The 17,378-nt window shown below is 43.7% G+C and overlaps 1 protein-coding gene across 1 annotated transcript in view; it reads left to right on the top strand.

Moving 5' to 3' along the window:
• Positions 1-17,378, top strand: part of ptprt (protein tyrosine phosphatase receptor type T) — a gene marked incomplete at its 3' end in the record, with an annotated part of 451,455 nt that overhangs the window by 63,407 nt on the left and 370,670 nt on the right. The window contains exon 2 of the mRNA XM_083939813.1: positions 7,346-7,471. Coding sequence (XP_083795939.1) covers positions 7,346-7,471 — 126 coding nt within the window. The remainder of the gene's footprint in view (positions 1-7,345; positions 7,472-17,378) is intronic.

The raw sequence follows: 17,378 nt of genomic DNA, 5'->3' as shown, positions 1-17,378 counted from the left end.
TTGTATAATTTACGTCTCTTAGGGCGCACTCACACTGTCCTTCCGTACCGTGCCCAAACAGGTTTCATGGGTAAAGTCTAGTTCGTTTGACCAGTGTGAGTGAACCGTAACGCACCTAGCTTGCAGCAAGCTGGCCGTCCACGGCCCGTTTTGGAGAGGTGGGCTTTTGTAAAGCACGTTTGCACATGTACGGCGACGAGGCCTACGGCGGCTCCGAGGTCATTTTATGTGCGCCTGTTGGGACATAGAAAAAAACTAATAACAACAACAACAATGGCGGCGAAAGGTTCACGTTGGTGTGATGCGGAGGTGGAGTGTTTACTGCAGATTTGGTCGATGAAAAGATTCAAAAACAGTCGACAAGACGCACAAAAACTCTGAGGTCTACGGAAAGATCTGGAAACAAAGCCACGCATCGCCATGACGTCATCAATGCGTGTGACGTGTTACGGCGTGATGACGTATAGGCAGCAAGAAGCATTCGCCGAGGCCCAGGTAGTGTGAGTACAAACGGGCCTGGAGGGGGGGACAAGGACCCTAAAGCACGGGGCACGGGACGGAGGCACAGTGGGAGTGGGCCCTGAATCTGAACAAAGCAAACAAACTACCCACATTGTAGGTTAGATTACATGTGTACAAACATCATTCATGACTGTCCTAGCACGTCTGACACTAATCATTTAAAATAAAAGCTCAAGCTGTGCTTTAGATTTACCTTCCAGATGCATTTTGGTGTCAGGAAACTGTTTTATTTAAAAACAACAAAAAAACAAGCAAAATTGAAACTGCGTTGACCCTTTAAGTTTACTTTTAAATACATTTTGAGTGCTTGTATTTTTTCATCATATCAATATTTTATTATATTTATTACAAGAATGTTAATTAACAGAGATGAAGGCGTTCTGCTTGTTTTGATGTTGCAATAATACATGCATGCACACACACACACACACACACACACACACATTAACATACATGCATGCACACACATACATTAACATGCATGCACACACACACACACATTAACATACACGCATGCACACACACACATTAACATACACGCATGCACACACACACATTAACATACATGCATGCACACACACACACATTAACATACATGCATGCACACACACACATTAACATACATGCATGCACACACACATTAACATACATGTATGCACACACCCTCAACACGCATGCACACACATACAGTATACGGTGTGGTCACGTACTGTTCTGTGCACATACATGACCACCAACATGTTTCCTACACACACACACACACACACACACACACACAGACCCACACACACACACACACACAGACACACACACACACACGCACATAAAGCACACACACAGTCTGCTTTACTAAGGACATAGCGGGTGATTTACTGATACTTTATGGTTGATACTCATACACTGTCCTGACTCCATGAAAAGACAGTCTCACGCGCGCGCACACACACACACACACACACACACACACACACACACACACACACACACGTACACACAAACACACACACGCACATAAAGCACACACAGTCTGCTTTACTAAGGAAATAGCGGATGATATACTGATACTTTATTGTTGATACTCATACACTGTCCTGACTCCATGAAAAGACAGTGTCTCACGCGCACACACACACACACACACACACACACACGCACGCTCTTATCCGCATTCCTGATCAAACCAGAGGAGCAGTGTTATATTTTCATTATGCAAATAATCTGACACAGAACACGTGTGTGTAATTATGTTTGTGTGTTTGTGTCAATGAGACGCAGGGAGGGGAGGTGTCGTACTGATTTTCAAAACTAGATCAGGGGCATTAACACACACACACACACACACACACACACACACACACACACACACACACACAGAGTCTTGCCGCCTACTGCTGTGAGCTACTTCTCCTTCTCATCCCCTGATAGTGGTCTTAAAATTGCAGATCTGATACTGAATATTGATGCCAGATCCCCCACAGTCCCCCTCCCTCCCTGTTTATAACTATGTTCTAATGAGATCACTTTGATTTCTTTTCATTTCTAATGAGATCACTGAACAATGAGGGGGCGATAAAGGCTAATTATCTCAGTATTGATTAATTCATAACAGCTATTTTCATATCTTTAAGAAAAAATGTGTTTTTCACATCTTTCACCGCTGGAGGTTGTTTTTCAAACAGACTACAGATAAGGCGGAGGAGTTTTCTTTTTTTATTTCCCAGTTGATGTAAGTGTTGCTTGAAGAGGCATAACGAAAACTTATACCATACATTTCTTGCATTTAACATTTCAGGGCGTACGGTATGTTAATATGCATTACTGTGTGGCCAGAGGGGCTGGGAACGTACTGTAGGAGGCAGACGCAAGAGGCTTAAACCACAGTCCAAAGTAATGATTTATTTAGTTACAACTCAAGATAAACTCAATAGTTTTCACAAATTTTCTCAATGTATAACTTATTTTAAACACATAGTGATGGGCGGATGATACTGAGGCACCCTCACTTTCTAAGTCTAAGCCTAAGTTTGGCCTTCGAGTGCTTCTGGATGCATTTTGTTGGTTGGACAAATTTGAAAGTATCAGCTATACTATGATGTTCAGGTATTAGGTAACTCAACGGGGGCATGCGTACCATCTAGGGGGGGCGCTTATTTACCGTATTTTCCGTTATAACCCTAGCCAAGATCATGATTTAGATTAAAGTCGGTACTTGGTGTAACTACATAGCGTAACGACGTCGCTAGCATAACTTAACCTTATGTATGTAAGTTAAAATAAATGAACATGGACTTCACATGGTACACAAACAGCGGTAACCTCCGTAAAAGCCCTGTGTTTGTTGGACCCATCCATCTAATGAAGGCTGTGAATATTTTAGCACTTTTGTGATTTTCAGACTGGATCTCATACGGTAGCTGCTCTGTAATAGCACTACAAAGTGATGCAGATCAGGAAGTGGGTTGATATCTGTAACAGGAAGCTGGCAAACACACATTTGAGTCCAGTAAATGAAGTGAGGCAGTGGCCCTCAGTGTCTGTACACTTTCCACCTGGATTACAACCAGGCTGAAAAACACAAATGCGGCTTTTTTGACACTTTTCCATTGAATGCAGTCACCACCGATTCAGCCAGGGATGTATAGTACCGTATTTTCCGCACTATAAGTTGCACCTAAAAACCTCCAAATGTCTCAAAAGCCTCAACAGCTATATGTGTGTTACTTTATTGTGCGTTGAGGAGTTTTTTTTTGCTTAGCACTCGGCAAAGCGTTTTCTGTTTTATTTATTTATTTATTATTTTTTTATATAAGAAATCTGTTGGGCTAGGAAGCTCATTTCTATTTCTGTACTAAGTTATAAAGAAGGATCAGGGGGGGTGGGAGTTTATAAGTTTAACTTCTTCTCCTTTTCGAATATTTTATTTCATGATGAATGCGATTAACTTGTAGATATGTATGTGCATTTGTGTATATACACGTGTGTATTATTTTTTTGGAGAAATATTCGGAATAAATGCAACAAACAAACAAACAAACAAATGGTGGTAGAAACGTACAGGAATGAAGTAACACCAAATATTAAACAAACATGCAACTGGTAAACGGCTCTTATGTATGTGAACCATGAATGTCAGTACCAGGTTTCAGGGCGGCTGTGGCTTGGTGGCAGAGTGGGTCGTCCACTGTTCGAGAGATTGGTGGTTCGATCCCCATCCCCCCCCCCCCCCCCCCCCACATGTCGAAGAGTCCTTGGGCAAGACACAGAACCCCGAATTGCTCCTCGTGCTGCGCATGGGTGTGTAAATGAGGTGTGAAAGGTTAGATCAAATTAGATGGTCTGTAGATGTCCACTGCCATCTGTGTGAATGGGTGAATGTGACAGACACTGTGAAGCGCCTTGAGTAGTCAGAAGACTAGAAAGGAGCTATATGAGTACAAGTCCATTTACTGCAGTCCATCCGAAAGTTGTTCAGTTTGAAAAAGTCTTCAAATTTTTGCCGAATGCCGCTCAGAATTGTCTTAATTTACATCTTTTTCAGCAAGTTTCTAGTACTGTGAAGCACCTCAAGTGCACTTAAGAGTGTGTTACGGGTGAATTTGGTTGTTTTGATGACGTTTAAACTGACAAATGCGCTCTGTGGAGATGTCACCAACAAGAAGGCAGATAGAAAAAAGAGGAGGCAGTAAGTGATGTCATGAAAAAAGCAATGATGTTACGCCATTTCAAATGCTTCGAATGCTTCAAAACAAATTAAAATGGTTGTGTGTCAATGCATATGTCTAATTAGGGAAGCGCAGTTGTGTGTGTGTGTGTGTGTGTGTGTGTGTGTGTGTGTGTGTGTGTGTGCAGAGCTCCAGGCTACCGGAGAAGGCTAATGCGGTGGAAAATGTGTCTTATCCGGGCCATGAAATAACGATGATACTCTGACTTAATCATGTTGACACACAAAGCGTTCTCTTCATCTACCCCTCACTCTGTCTCTCATATTTAAAGGCGTGCTCGCTCTTTCTCTCCCTCTCTGCTCCTTTCTCTGATAAACAGAGACAGTGTCTGTCTTGCACTGGCTCTTTCAAATTCATGCTAATAACTTAATTAGTATAACATTTTTTAACGAACCCCGTGCAGCTTATTAAAGCTCCGTTTATCAAAAACTTCATAGAAAACCTATTGAAGTGATTTTAAAACATGCAAGGGGGGTAGAACTTAATCACAAATCTGGGGAATAACAGCGGTTGTAAAGAGTCCTGACCCCAAGTGAAGGAGTTCAAGTCCCTCGGGATCTTGTTCACAAGTGAGGGGACGATGGAGCGTGAGTTTGGCCGGAGAATCGGAGCAGCAGGGGCGGTGCTGCAGTCGCTCTACTGCACCGTTGTGACGAAAAGAGAGCTGAGGAAGGCAATGCTCTCGATCTACTGGTCAATCTTGGTTCCTACCCTCACCTGTGGTCATGAAAGCTGGGTCAGGACCCAAAGAACCAGGTCGCGGGTACAAGCGGCCGAAATGTGTTTCCTCAGGAGGGGGGCTGGAGTCTCCCTTAGAGAGAGGGGGAGAAGTTCAGCATCCGTGAGGAACTCGGAGTAGAGCCGCTGCTCCTTTGCGTTGAAAGGAGCCAGTTGAGGTGGTTCAGGATCATCTGGTAAGGATGAACCCTGGGCGCCTCCCTAGGGAGGTGTTCCAGGCACGTCCAGCTGGGAGGAGGCCTCGGGGAAGACCCAGGACCAGGTGGAGAGATTAGATCTCCACACTGGCCTGGGAACGCCTCAGGATCCCCCAGTTAGAGCTGGTTAATGTGGCCCGGGAAAGGGAAGTTTGGGGTCCCCTGCTAAAGCTGCTGCCCCCACGACCCGAACCCGGATAAGAGGCTGAAGATGAGATGAGATGTGAAGACCAAACCCTATCTTTTGATTATTTTAATGAACAAATCAGCGTTCAGTGTATTTTCACTCTGTAAATCCCTTTCTATATATCTGTTTTCTTGTATTGCTGGCGTCCGCCTCTCCAGTATTTAACCTCATACAGAAAATAATGCATGGATGCTGGATGTGCAAAAAATAACAGCGCGTGTAAGGTATTTGGAAGAGGGAGTGTGGTTGCTGAACGTCTTTTTAATTAAAACAATGAGACACGATCCTCTCACCCCACATTTCGTGGTTGCACTTTAAACAGATGCACTAGAACAGGGGCGTCAAACTCAAATTCACAGTGGGGCAAATTTACTGGGACAAACTCAATATCTACAAAAAAAATTTTAAAGATTGCAAATGTGCATGTGTTCCTTCTCTCCAGATGTGTAACGTTGAACCTTTCCAGTGCAGCTCCTTGTTCTTGTCGTGGTGTTTCTTCTGTTTGATTCTTTGGTTACAGCCACGGTGACAAACAGCTCTTTACCTTCAGACACAGATCATCTGCTGAAAGCTCCTGTCCTCCATCTTTCTTTGGGTCGTTTTTGTGGTGTTGCGTCTGTTTTTAGTAATTTTGTCACATTTTGGTGGAGTTTTCATCTGATTATAGTCATTTTTCCACGTTTTTGTGTTGTTTTTCATCTGTTTTTAGTCATTTTTCCACGTTTTTGTGTTGTTTTTCATCTGTTTTTAGTCGTTTTATCACGTTTTTGTGGTGTTTTGTGTCTGATTTTAGTCGTTTCATCATCTTTTTGTGGTGTTTTGCGTCTGTTTTTAGTCTTTTTGTCACGTTTTTGTGGTGTTTTCATCTGTTTTTAGTCGTTTTGTCATCGTTTCTCATCAGTTACAGCCACGGTGGCTCTGCAGACGAGACAAACAGCTCTTAACCTTCAGACACAGATCATCTGCCTCCCACCGCTGCTGAAAGCTCCTGTCCTCCATCTTTCTTTTGGACGTTTTTGTGATGTTTTGTGTCTGTTTTTAGTCATTTTTGTGGTGTTTTACGTCTGTTTTTAGTAATTTTATCATGTTTTAGTGGTGTTTTCATCTGTTTTTAGTCGTTTTTGTGGTGTTTTGCATCTGTTTTTAGTGGTTATGTCATGTTTTTGTAGTGTTTTAGTCTGTCTTTAGTCATTTCATCATGTTTTCGTGGTGTTTTGAGTTGTTTTGTCATTGTTTCTCATCACTTACAGCCACGGTGGCTCTGCAGACGAGACAAACAGCTTTTTTTTTTTGGTTTTCATCTGTTTTTAGTCATTTCATCACGTTTTTGTAGTGTTTTGCATCTGTTTTTAGTCGTTTTGTCATTTTTTTGTGGTGTTATGCATCTGTTTTTAGGCTTTTTGTCATCTTTTTGTGGTGTTTTCATCTGTTTTTAGTCGTTTTGTCACGCTTTTGTTGTGTTTTCATCTGTTTTTAGTTGTTTATGTGGAGTTTTGCGTCAGTTTTTAGTCGTTTCGTCACGTTTTTGTGGTGTTTTGCGTCGGTTTTAGTCGTTTAGTCATCGTTTCTCATCACTTACAGCCACGGTGGCTCTGCAGACGAGACAAACAGCTCTTTACCTTCAGACACAGATCATCTGCCTTCCACCGCTGCTGAAAGCTCCTGTTCTCCATCTTTCTTTGGGTCGTTTTTGGGGAGGGGTGGATTAAGTGTGTCCGAAGAGACTGGTAGCATGGATGCTCATGTTTGTTAACAGCAAAGTAGCGGTGGATGTGCCTTATACTCATAGAACCTTGATATGATCTTGTGGGCCAAATATAATTTCACCACGGGCCAGACACGAGTTTGACACCCCTGCACTAGATGCTCTTACTTTGTTTCTGACGGTGCGTTGTCGAAGTAACAAAATCTCAAACTGGTTGCTCAGTGAAAATGTGTGCCATCTCTAAATGCATGCATTTCTTCCTCTCTTCATTCAGGTGGTTGTACGTTTGAAGAGTCGTACAGCAGCTGTGGGTACAGCGTTTCTCTCGGAACCAATGGATTTACCTGGGAACAAGTCAACTCCTGGGAAAAACCCACCATGGACCCTGCCCTGCCCACCGGTAGGATTTTTTTTCTCATGCCTTCCTCGATTCTGTTCAAGCTCTCTGTATTTCATAAACAGGGTTCGTACGGGTGCTCGAAATCCTTGAAAATGCTTGAATTTCAATGTTGTGTTTTCAAGGTATTCAAGGTTTTCATGACCTATCGTCGTGAAAGCTGGGTCAGGACCCAAAGAACGAGTTTGCGGGTACAAGCGACCGACATGGGTTGTCTCAGGAGGGGGGCTGGAGTCTCCCTTAGAGAGAGGGGGAGAAGTTCAGCATCCGTGAGGAACTCGGAGTAGAGCCGCTGCTCCTTTGCGTTGAAAGGAGCCAGTTGAGGTGGTTCAGGATCATCTAGTAAGGATGAACCCTGGGCGCCTCCCTAGGGAGGTGTTCCAGGCACGTCCAGCTGGGAGGAGGCCTCGGGGAAGACCCAGGACCAGGTGGAGAGATTAGATCTCCACACTGGCCTGGGAACGCCTCAGGATCCCCCAGTTAGAGCTGGTTAATGTGGCCCGGGAAAGGGAAGTTTGGGGTCCCCTGCTAAAGCTGTTGCCCCAGCTCTAACTGGGGGATCCTGACGCGTTCCCGGGCCAGTGTGGAGATCTTATCTTTCCCCCTGGTCCTGGGTCTTCCCCGAGGCCTCCTCCCAGCTGGACGTGCCTGGAACACCTCCCTAGGGAGGCGCCCTGCCCATCGGTAGGATTTTTCTCCTCATGCCTTCCTTGATTCTGTTCAAGCTCTCTGTATTTCATAAACAGGGTTCGTACGGGTGCTTGAAATCCTTGAAAATGCTTGAATTGCAATGTTGTGTTTTCAAGGTTTTCAAGGAGGCGGATGAAGATGAAGATGAAGATGAGATGAGATGAGATGTTTTCAAGGTCTGAAAAGTGCTTGAATTTTGGATAAAGTGCTTGAAAACACTTGAAATTGTATCCACAACAAATAGCTATAGATTACAAATATAATTTAGCTTCTTATCCTTCGGGTTTTACAAAACATTTTTGGTGTTTAAAGCGTAATACCATCACTTTTAACATGATTTTAATGAAAACAATAGGGGGGAAATAATCATTTTCAATATCTATATGTATTCCTAGAACTATGTAAATTACCACAACTGTAAGGTGCTGGAAAATTGCTTGAATTTTATCGGAAAAGGTGCATGAACCCTGTATTTAGGACACAATCCAGGTCAGGTAAGGCATCTAAGGGGAATATAGAAAGACTGTTCTTGCAACGCGCTTTCCATTTCTGTCCCTTCATCGTTAAAGTTTGAAACATTATATTTAAAGTGCATGAAAACGTTTTTAATGCATTTGGATAAAAGGTTAAAATTTTAACTTCTCTTAATACATCCAACTCTCCTTCTGTCCATCTTGAGTTGGCACATTGATATAACTTGGTAGACAGATCGTGACGTGACCCCGGTCGGGTCTCTCTCTCTCTCTCTCTCTCTCCTCGCCTGTCAGACTCCAAATGGCAATCAGACAGCCCGTCTACCCGTCTCATTCTCTCACACACTTCTGCCCTTTTGCTCTTCTCGCCCACTCTCACTCCCCCCTCTCTCTCTCTCTCTTTCTCTCTTTCTCCCTTTCACACTTTCAGTCTCTTGCATTTCTCTCCTCTCTATTGAGTCACCTTCTCCTCTCTCTCATCACTTATTTGGCTGACACGAGTGTTTGTAGCGTTAAAACTCTCTAGTTGTAATGAAACTACTTGGCGTCTGATTGCTTTTTTTTTGTATGTTGTAATGTTACTGGTGTCAGATAATGGTGTCAGGGACTCGACTGTGTCTTCACACTGACAGAATAGGTATACCTCAGTGATATAATAATGTGCTGTGCTATTGTGAAGAGGAGAGCAGTGTAAGGGGGCACAAAAGAAGCTCCTCTGAGCCTCCAATTAACCTTACACATACTCAGCGTGTGGCTCAGCTGCAGTAACAGGTGCCTGCGTTTGTTGATAGGTTTGTCCAGGCTGTTCTCATGCAGTTTGCAGTGGTGTGGTGGTTAGCACTGTCGCCTCACAGCGAGAAGGTTCCTGGTTTGAACCCCGGCTGGGGCCCTTCTGTGTGGAGTTTGCATGTTTTCCCCGTGTCTGCGTGGGTTTTCTCCGGGTTCTCCGGTTTCCTCCCACAGTCCAAAGACGTGCAGGTGTTCGGTTCATTGATGACTCTAAATCACCCGTAGGTGTGAATGGTTGTCTGTCTCTGTTCGTCTCTATGTGTCCTGTGATAGACTGGCGTCCTGTCCAGGGTGGACCCCGCCTCACGCCCGATGTCAGCTGGGATAGGCTCCAGCCCCCCCCTGCGACCCCGACCCTGGGATAAGCGGTTGAAGATGAATGAATGTAGTAAACAAAAAACAAAGTACTGCACAGTAATTTGTGTGTATTCAACATATTTATCGTATATTTATTACCTAGTGATAGACTGATACATCGGTTGGATGATGATATCGGCTGATATTTGCGTTTCTTTAGGTGTGTTGTATCGTATTTACAGACAGGCGTGCTGGAGACGCCTTTTTTAAGTCAAATAAATGGTTTATTAACCCTCCTGTTCTCCTCAGGGTCAATTTGACCCCATTTAATGTCTAACATCTCTAAATAATGTCATTTTTTTTGCTTTATATTTATGACTTTTCCTAATTTTATGGGGACAACTCATAAAAAACCTAAAATTATCATGATTATATATGTTTTTTATTGTTCTTATCGTACATGTACTTGTGGCATCGGTGTTCCTTTGGGTCAGTTTGATAATCTGGATGATTTAATCATTATTATTATTATCGTCTATTTTACAATTCAAATATTATATGAGGTCAAATTCACGCTGCTGTCGTTGATAACGGACGTTACTTTCATTCCAGATGTTACAAATAACACAAAATAGCACTTAAAATAACAGACTTACTTTAAAACACACACACAGAAATCCCTCCATGCAGTTTAACATCAGTGATATTTTTCATTTAGTTAAATAAATACATAAAGTACCCGACTTCACTTGAGTCACACATTGATTATGATCATTTTCGAGGTGTTTAACGGTCAAATTGACCCCTAGAATAAATGGTGTTATTGAAATTTGAGGGCAACAGGAGGGTTAAATTGGTCATCAGCTAAAGTTGATGAATCTGCCCTAAAGAATCCATATCTGTCAATCCCTAGGATTTTCCATAGTGACGTGGTATAAGACAGCGAGCTGCTGTCTCAGGAGGCAGGTTGTGGCGGTGGCTTTCATAAAACACTGGACTTTACACTAAGCCAGGAGAGCAGGGTTCAATTCCCGTCTGTACTAAACCAATCGATCAGTCCTGCAGTCTGTCAGCTGGTTTTTGCGTACGCATTTCTGTGCATCCTCAAAGCAATTTCAGTCCAAAGCAACTGGACTTGGTTATTTGTCTTGGAAGACGTTTCACCTCTCATCCAAGAGGCTTCATCAGCTCATGTACGCATCTGACCAGGCTGGGACTGGACCAGGACCAGGCTGGGACTGGACCAAGACCAGGCTGGGACTGGACCAGGACCAGGCTGGGACTGGACCAAGACCAGGCTGGGACTGGCCCAGGACGTCCCAACGACTGTTGTTAAGACTCAATAGAGCACTAACGAAGTCAAAACCAACTTCCCACCAACGACTGCCACTCTTACGACGGTCGTTGGCACTTGGAGCACAAAGGGTTTCAGTGACATCATCGGCCTTGTGAGAGGTTAAATACCTGGATCTCCACACCAGTTAGTTGGACCAGTCCCAGCCTGGTCCTGGTCCTGGTCCAGTCCCAGCCAGGTCCTGGTCCAGGTCCAGTCCCAGCCTGGTCCTGGTCCAAGGCTGCATTTCTGTGCATAACTTCTCATAGATTTTGATAGACGTGTAAAAGGAAGGAAGGAAGGAAGGAAGGAGATCTTCCACAGGTAGAACATCAGTTGTATTTTTATGTTTGTCTTAACGACCGTCGTTGGGACCAGTCCCAGTCTGGTCCTGGTCCTGGTCCAGTCCCAGCCTGGTCAGATGTGTACATGACCTGATGAAGCCTCTTGGATGAGAGGTGAAACGTCTCCCTAGACAAACAACCAAGTCCAGTTGCTTTTGACTGAAATTGCTTTGAGGATAACGACGACCTGGACACATGAGAACATTCACAGGTTTATTTCTGTGCATAACTTTTCATAGATTTTGATACAGCCGGTCAAAGGAAGGAAGGAAGGAGCTCTTCCACAGGTACAGCACATGTCCATCTCCCTGTTGTCTCATAGAAACTACTATAAATCTTTCCTAGTTCAGTCGTTAAGATCTCCCTTATCTCTCTTACGTTCACATATCACCCACAATGATCCTACACTCCTCCCTTCTTCCTGCTCTCTATCATACATTATCTCTCAGTCATGTCAATTATCGCTCCCATACATCATATCTCTCTCGCTCTGTCTCGTTTTTCCCATCATTGTTTGACATTTCAGAAGTGATGGTGGAGAGAGAGCTCTGTCAGCCGCAGCCACTGCTCGCCACACCAAAGATCTGATGCGATTGAACGGGTATGATCACTATGCCTGTCCGTCTCTCTCCCCGTATTTATGCCTCATGTCAGTTATCTGCCTCATCTATCGGTGCGGGCGGTGGTTGTCGAGGGCAATAGCCATCATGTCCCATAAGCCATTCTCATTATAGGCGCGTTATCGACTGCACGCTGCCCTGACCACTATAGATCTGATAAGGCAGGACAAGAACAAATTGTGTGTCAGTCTCCTGTCTTGTCTCTAGCTCTTAGTCATTTTGTCTTCATGATGTCACGTCTGCTGATGTACTCATACTGGACAGCGGAGGGCTTTTTTTTATAAAGTAGCATAAAGAATAACAGGTCTACTGGGTAAACAAGCTGTTTTGCCGTAGTCAAATTAGAAAAATGTTAATTCAAAGCCACGTTTTAGACGTTTGCCCCCAGTTTGGGTACAGCATTAACATGTATTCAAGAGAAAATGAGCCTCCTGCTTTTGCCTCTTTGCCTCCATTTTCAACACAGTTATCATATCATCCTCTCGCCTCACCTCCATGGTATTGATGCCGTTGATACGGTTGTCATAGAGCGTAACCCCCAGCTTGTAGATCTGACAAGATTGGATTGGCAGCATCGCTCGCTCCATCTCTCTTTCATCACCTCCATTTAGACATCGTTGACATATAGTCCATAGTTGTGACGGTTTATGGATCTCGGGGGTTAGGCGTGATTGGATTGGAATGAGTGTTTTGTTAACTTCTTCTTTCATCATCTCTGTATTGACGTAATCCACATACTGTGACAAGTTATAGACGTGGATGGGCTCGTCTCATACATACAGATATAATAATCTCACTGTCTGAATTCTTGAGAGGTCTTTAACCCTCCTGTTGCCCTCAAATTTGACTAAAACCATTTATTCTAGGGGTCAATTTGACCGTTAAACACCTCGAAAATGATCATAATCAATGTGTGACTCAAGTGAAGTCGGGTACTTTATGTTTTTATTTAACAAAATGAAAAATATCACTGATGTTAAACTGCATGGAGGGATTTCTGTCTGTGTATTTTAAAGTAAGTCTGTTATTTTAAGTGCTATTTTGTGTTATTTGTAACATCTGGAATGAAAGTAACGTCCGTTATCAACGACAGCAGCATGAATTTGACCTCATATGATATTTGAATTGTAAAATAAACAATAATAATAATGATTAAATCATCCAGATGATCAAACTGACCCAAAGGAACACCGATGCGACAAATACATGTACGATAAGAACAATAAAAAATATATATAATCATGATAATTTTAGGTTTTTTATGAGTTGTCCCCATAAAATGAGGAAAAGTCATAAATATAAAGCAAAAAAAACAACAAAAAATGACATTATTTAGAGATTTTAACCATTAAATGGGGTCAAATTGAGCCTTAGGAGAACAGGAGGGTTAACTTGGATGTGTAAACTGGCCGTAAAGAATATGTAGGAAATGGAACAAAAGCGCACCTCTGGTTTATAGATGAGCTCTGGCTGGAAAATAACAATAAATCTAGATTTTTTGCAAACCTGGAAACACACACACACACACACACACACACACGCACAAACACACACACACACACACACTCTCATACCTCATACCTCTTATTACCTTCAAACCCCAGGCTGAGCGAGACAAACTCACATGAGCAGCAAGCATCAAACATCAAAGCCAGTCGATGTTTTGAGCACCCATCAACACGGCCACGATCTGGAACGTGAAAAATGATCAGAGAGAGAGTGAAGAGGGGGGAGTTAGAGTTAGGAGAGCGAAGAGTGACGATGGTGAGACAGAATAAAACACACGGAGGGAGAGAGAGGTAGAGGATGATTGAGAGAAATGTATAAATATTTAAACAAATCACCATCTGTTAACGTCATCATCATCCACATATGAAACCCTAATCAAAATGTGTGTTTGAACCTATGTGTGTGTTTATAGTACAGAGCTCGATTTGTCACATATGTCGTGTGCGTGCTGTCGTGTGCCTGCGTAGGCACATTAATACACTGTCAAATAGTAAGAGACACACCGTGACCCATGCAGGCATAAAAAAGAAATATGCAAACTATGTGATTGTGATAGTTAAACCAAATGGTGAAATCTCAGTCATGAAGACGGAACGGAGAGAAAATTGGGATGACAAAGAGTGGAAGGGTAAGAGTACCGTATTCTCCGCACTATAAGTTTCACCTAAAAACCTTCAAATGTCTCCAAAGCTGACAGTGCGCCTTTTAATCCGGTGCTCCTTATATATGGACCAATATTGAGCCACGACAGGTCTCGCAACTACGGTGAGCAGCCGCAGACTCTATTTTCCCCCGTAGAAGAAGTAACGCGCGGTGCATGTTGAGATATACGACTGCGTGAAGCGTGCCGTTTCATTTCCATGTGTGTGTTTGTGTAAAGAGCCCAAAATGGCTCCTGTTAAGAGACACGCTTACGACGCAGAGTTTCAACTCAAGGCCATTAGTCACGCAGTAGAACACGGGAATAGAGCAGCAGCCAGAGAGTTTAACATGAACCAATCAATGGTGCCGAAGTGGAGGAAGCAACAAGACGACCTGCGCCAAGTAAAGAAGACTGAACAGAGTTTAGAGGGAACAGAGCGAGACGGCTGCAGCTGGAGGACAAACTCCAACAGTGGGTTGTTGAACAGAGAGCAGCGAGTAGAAGAGTCCGTACAATCACTGTTCCACTGAAGGCAACAGCGATAACACGCCAACTTAACATCAGTGAGTTTAGAGGCGGTCCTTAACGTAACCCCAGCCTCGACTGTAGCGTCTGTTCTATGCGCCTTATAATGTGGTGCGCCTTATATGTGAAAAAAGTTTCAAAATAAGAGATTCATTGAAGGTGCGCCTTATAATGTGGTGCACCTATAGTGCGGAAAATACAGTAGTTGCTATAGAACACAATAAGAGGAAGTTTTTCTTCCGTTATAAGAGACAGAGATATAAGAAAAGGTGAGACGAGACAAAAATGGAGTCACTTCTTAAAATGCAGACAAAGTGAAAGTGAGATAGTGCTTGACAGGAGGCTCAAGAAGACTGAGAGATAGCCCGCACTCACTGCAGAATACAAAGAAAGACTTCACACAACCATGTAAATGGAAAAAGACACAAAAGAGGCAAAGGGACAAGCATCCAGAGAGATAGAGGGAAAGAGACGGAGACTGTGAAAGAAACCTAACAAAAAAAAAAAGGAGACAAGGACAGAGACAACTCACAGACTGACACAAAGGTAGGGGGAGTTTAATTCTCTCATTTATTCTGAAAGGCAATTTCCTGGACATATGTGGAGACTGAAGAGTAGTCTTACAAGGTTGTTGCAGTTTTAGTGAAGGTCATTATTATCTAAAGCTATTATTAAAGAGATCTATGACCACTTTGGGGCAGAAAGCCTCAGACTGACATAAAACAGCTTATCACTATCCTATCAAGTTAGCATTAACATGCAAGCAAAGAAAGACCAGTACCATCCAGCAGATACACGGGGTCATGAACATCCCATTGAAGTTGGGTTTTTGATCTGATGTCCAATATTCACTGGGTCACGTATTTCATCAAAGGTTAATTCATTCATTCATTCTCCCGGGGTCGGGGTCGCGGGGGTGCTGGAGCCGATCCCAGCTGACATCGGGCGTGAGGCGGGGTCCACCCTGGACAGGACGCCAGTTTATCACAGGACACTAAGAGCGTGATCACACTGTCCTCCCGGACCACAACCCGGACTTTAGGGTACTTGTCCCCCCTCCCTCTCCCCCCCGCGCCCCAGCCCCGTTTGTACTCACATTGCCTGGGCCTCGGCCAATGCTTCTTGCTGTCCATACGCCATCACGCCGTAACACGTTACACGCATTGATCGCGCGTGTGTGGCTTTGTTTACAATTTCCACAGACCTCTGAGTTTTTGTGCGTCTTGTCGACTGTTTTTGAATATTTTCATCCGACCAAATCTGCAGTAAACACTCCACCTCCGCATCACACCAACGTGAACCTTTCGCCGCCATTGTTGTTGTTGTTGTTAAATATCCGCGCATGGTCCGTCCTTCTATTTACATGTCCGAACAGGCGGACATAACGCTACTGCCGTAGGGCTCGTGCTCGTACACGTGCGCACGCTCGTGCTCGTACATGTGCAAACGGCTCCGCTAAAGCCCACCTATTTCAAGCGGGCCGTGGAGGGCCAGCTGGCCCCAGTTGAGCGCGGAGCGGGTGCGCTCACACTACTTAAAGGTACTAGACTTTAGCTGAAAAAACGGTTTTGGCCGCGGCCAAAAGGACAGTGTGATCACGCTCATAGAGACGAACAGAGACAGACAACCATTCACACCTACGGGTGATTTAGAGTCATCAATGAACCGAACACCTGCACGTCTTTGGACTGTGGGAGGAAACCGGAGAACCCGGAGAAAACCCACGCAGACACGGGGACAACATGCAAACTCCACACAGAAGGGCCCAAACCAGGATTCAAACCTGGAACCATCTCGCTGTGAGGCGACAGTGCTAACCACTACACCACAGTGTAGCCCAAAAGGTTCATATATCGTATAAAAAGGTCAGCAACATAATGTGGATGTTATCCTACGAAATGGTTGCATAGCTGGATGTTTATCAAGTTCAGTATCATCAAAAAAAGAAAAGTAATAAGCTGAATTTGACTTCTAATGATAGTGCTGTCTTGTTTGCAGCTTTATCTTCTTTATTTCTTTCTGTGTGAAAATTACTCCGAGTTGTTGCTTGTCATAATTAACCAACCGACGCAACACATGTACCGCTCACACAGTGAAGTTTTGGGATTTTCTAGCGAACCAATTTGCTCAGAAACTAATTTGTCGAACCAATTTATGTGGATGATGCTGCTAATATTCATTGTAGTGTTGTCAAGATACCAAAATTATGACTTTGGTACGATACCTGCCTTAAATATCTCAATACCGATACTGAAACAATTAAACTGGAGAGATTAGATCTCCACACTGGCCTGGGAACGCCTCAGGATCCCCCAGTTAGAGCTGGTTAATGTGGCCCGGGAAAGGGAAGTTTGGGGTCCCCTGCTAAAGCTGCTGCCCCCGGGACCCGACCCCGGATAAGAGGCTGAAGATGAGATGAGATGAGATGAGACACTGAGTTGATTGTTGAGTACTTAATTCAGCAACCGTACATGCAAACATAAAAATACAATCATACAAACATTCTTGTAGTTTAGCGTAGGATAGTTGCGATGAAATGTTCTCAGTTGTTGTTGTTGTTGTCTGAAAACGTTTGATTGTTCCTGCTGTAACACACTGTGAACAACAGCAGGTTTGAGGTGCTTTTACTGCCACCGATACAAAAACAGAGAGATGGAGATATGGAAGGGCTCAGGTGGGAATGGACA

The sequence above is a fragment of the Echiichthys vipera genome (assembly GCF_963691815.1).
Source record: "Echiichthys vipera genome assembly, chromosome: X".
NCBI lineage: Eukaryota > Metazoa > Chordata > Actinopteri > Perciformes > Trachinidae > Echiichthys > Echiichthys vipera.
This window is presented reverse-complemented; position numbering and strand designations above follow the sequence as displayed.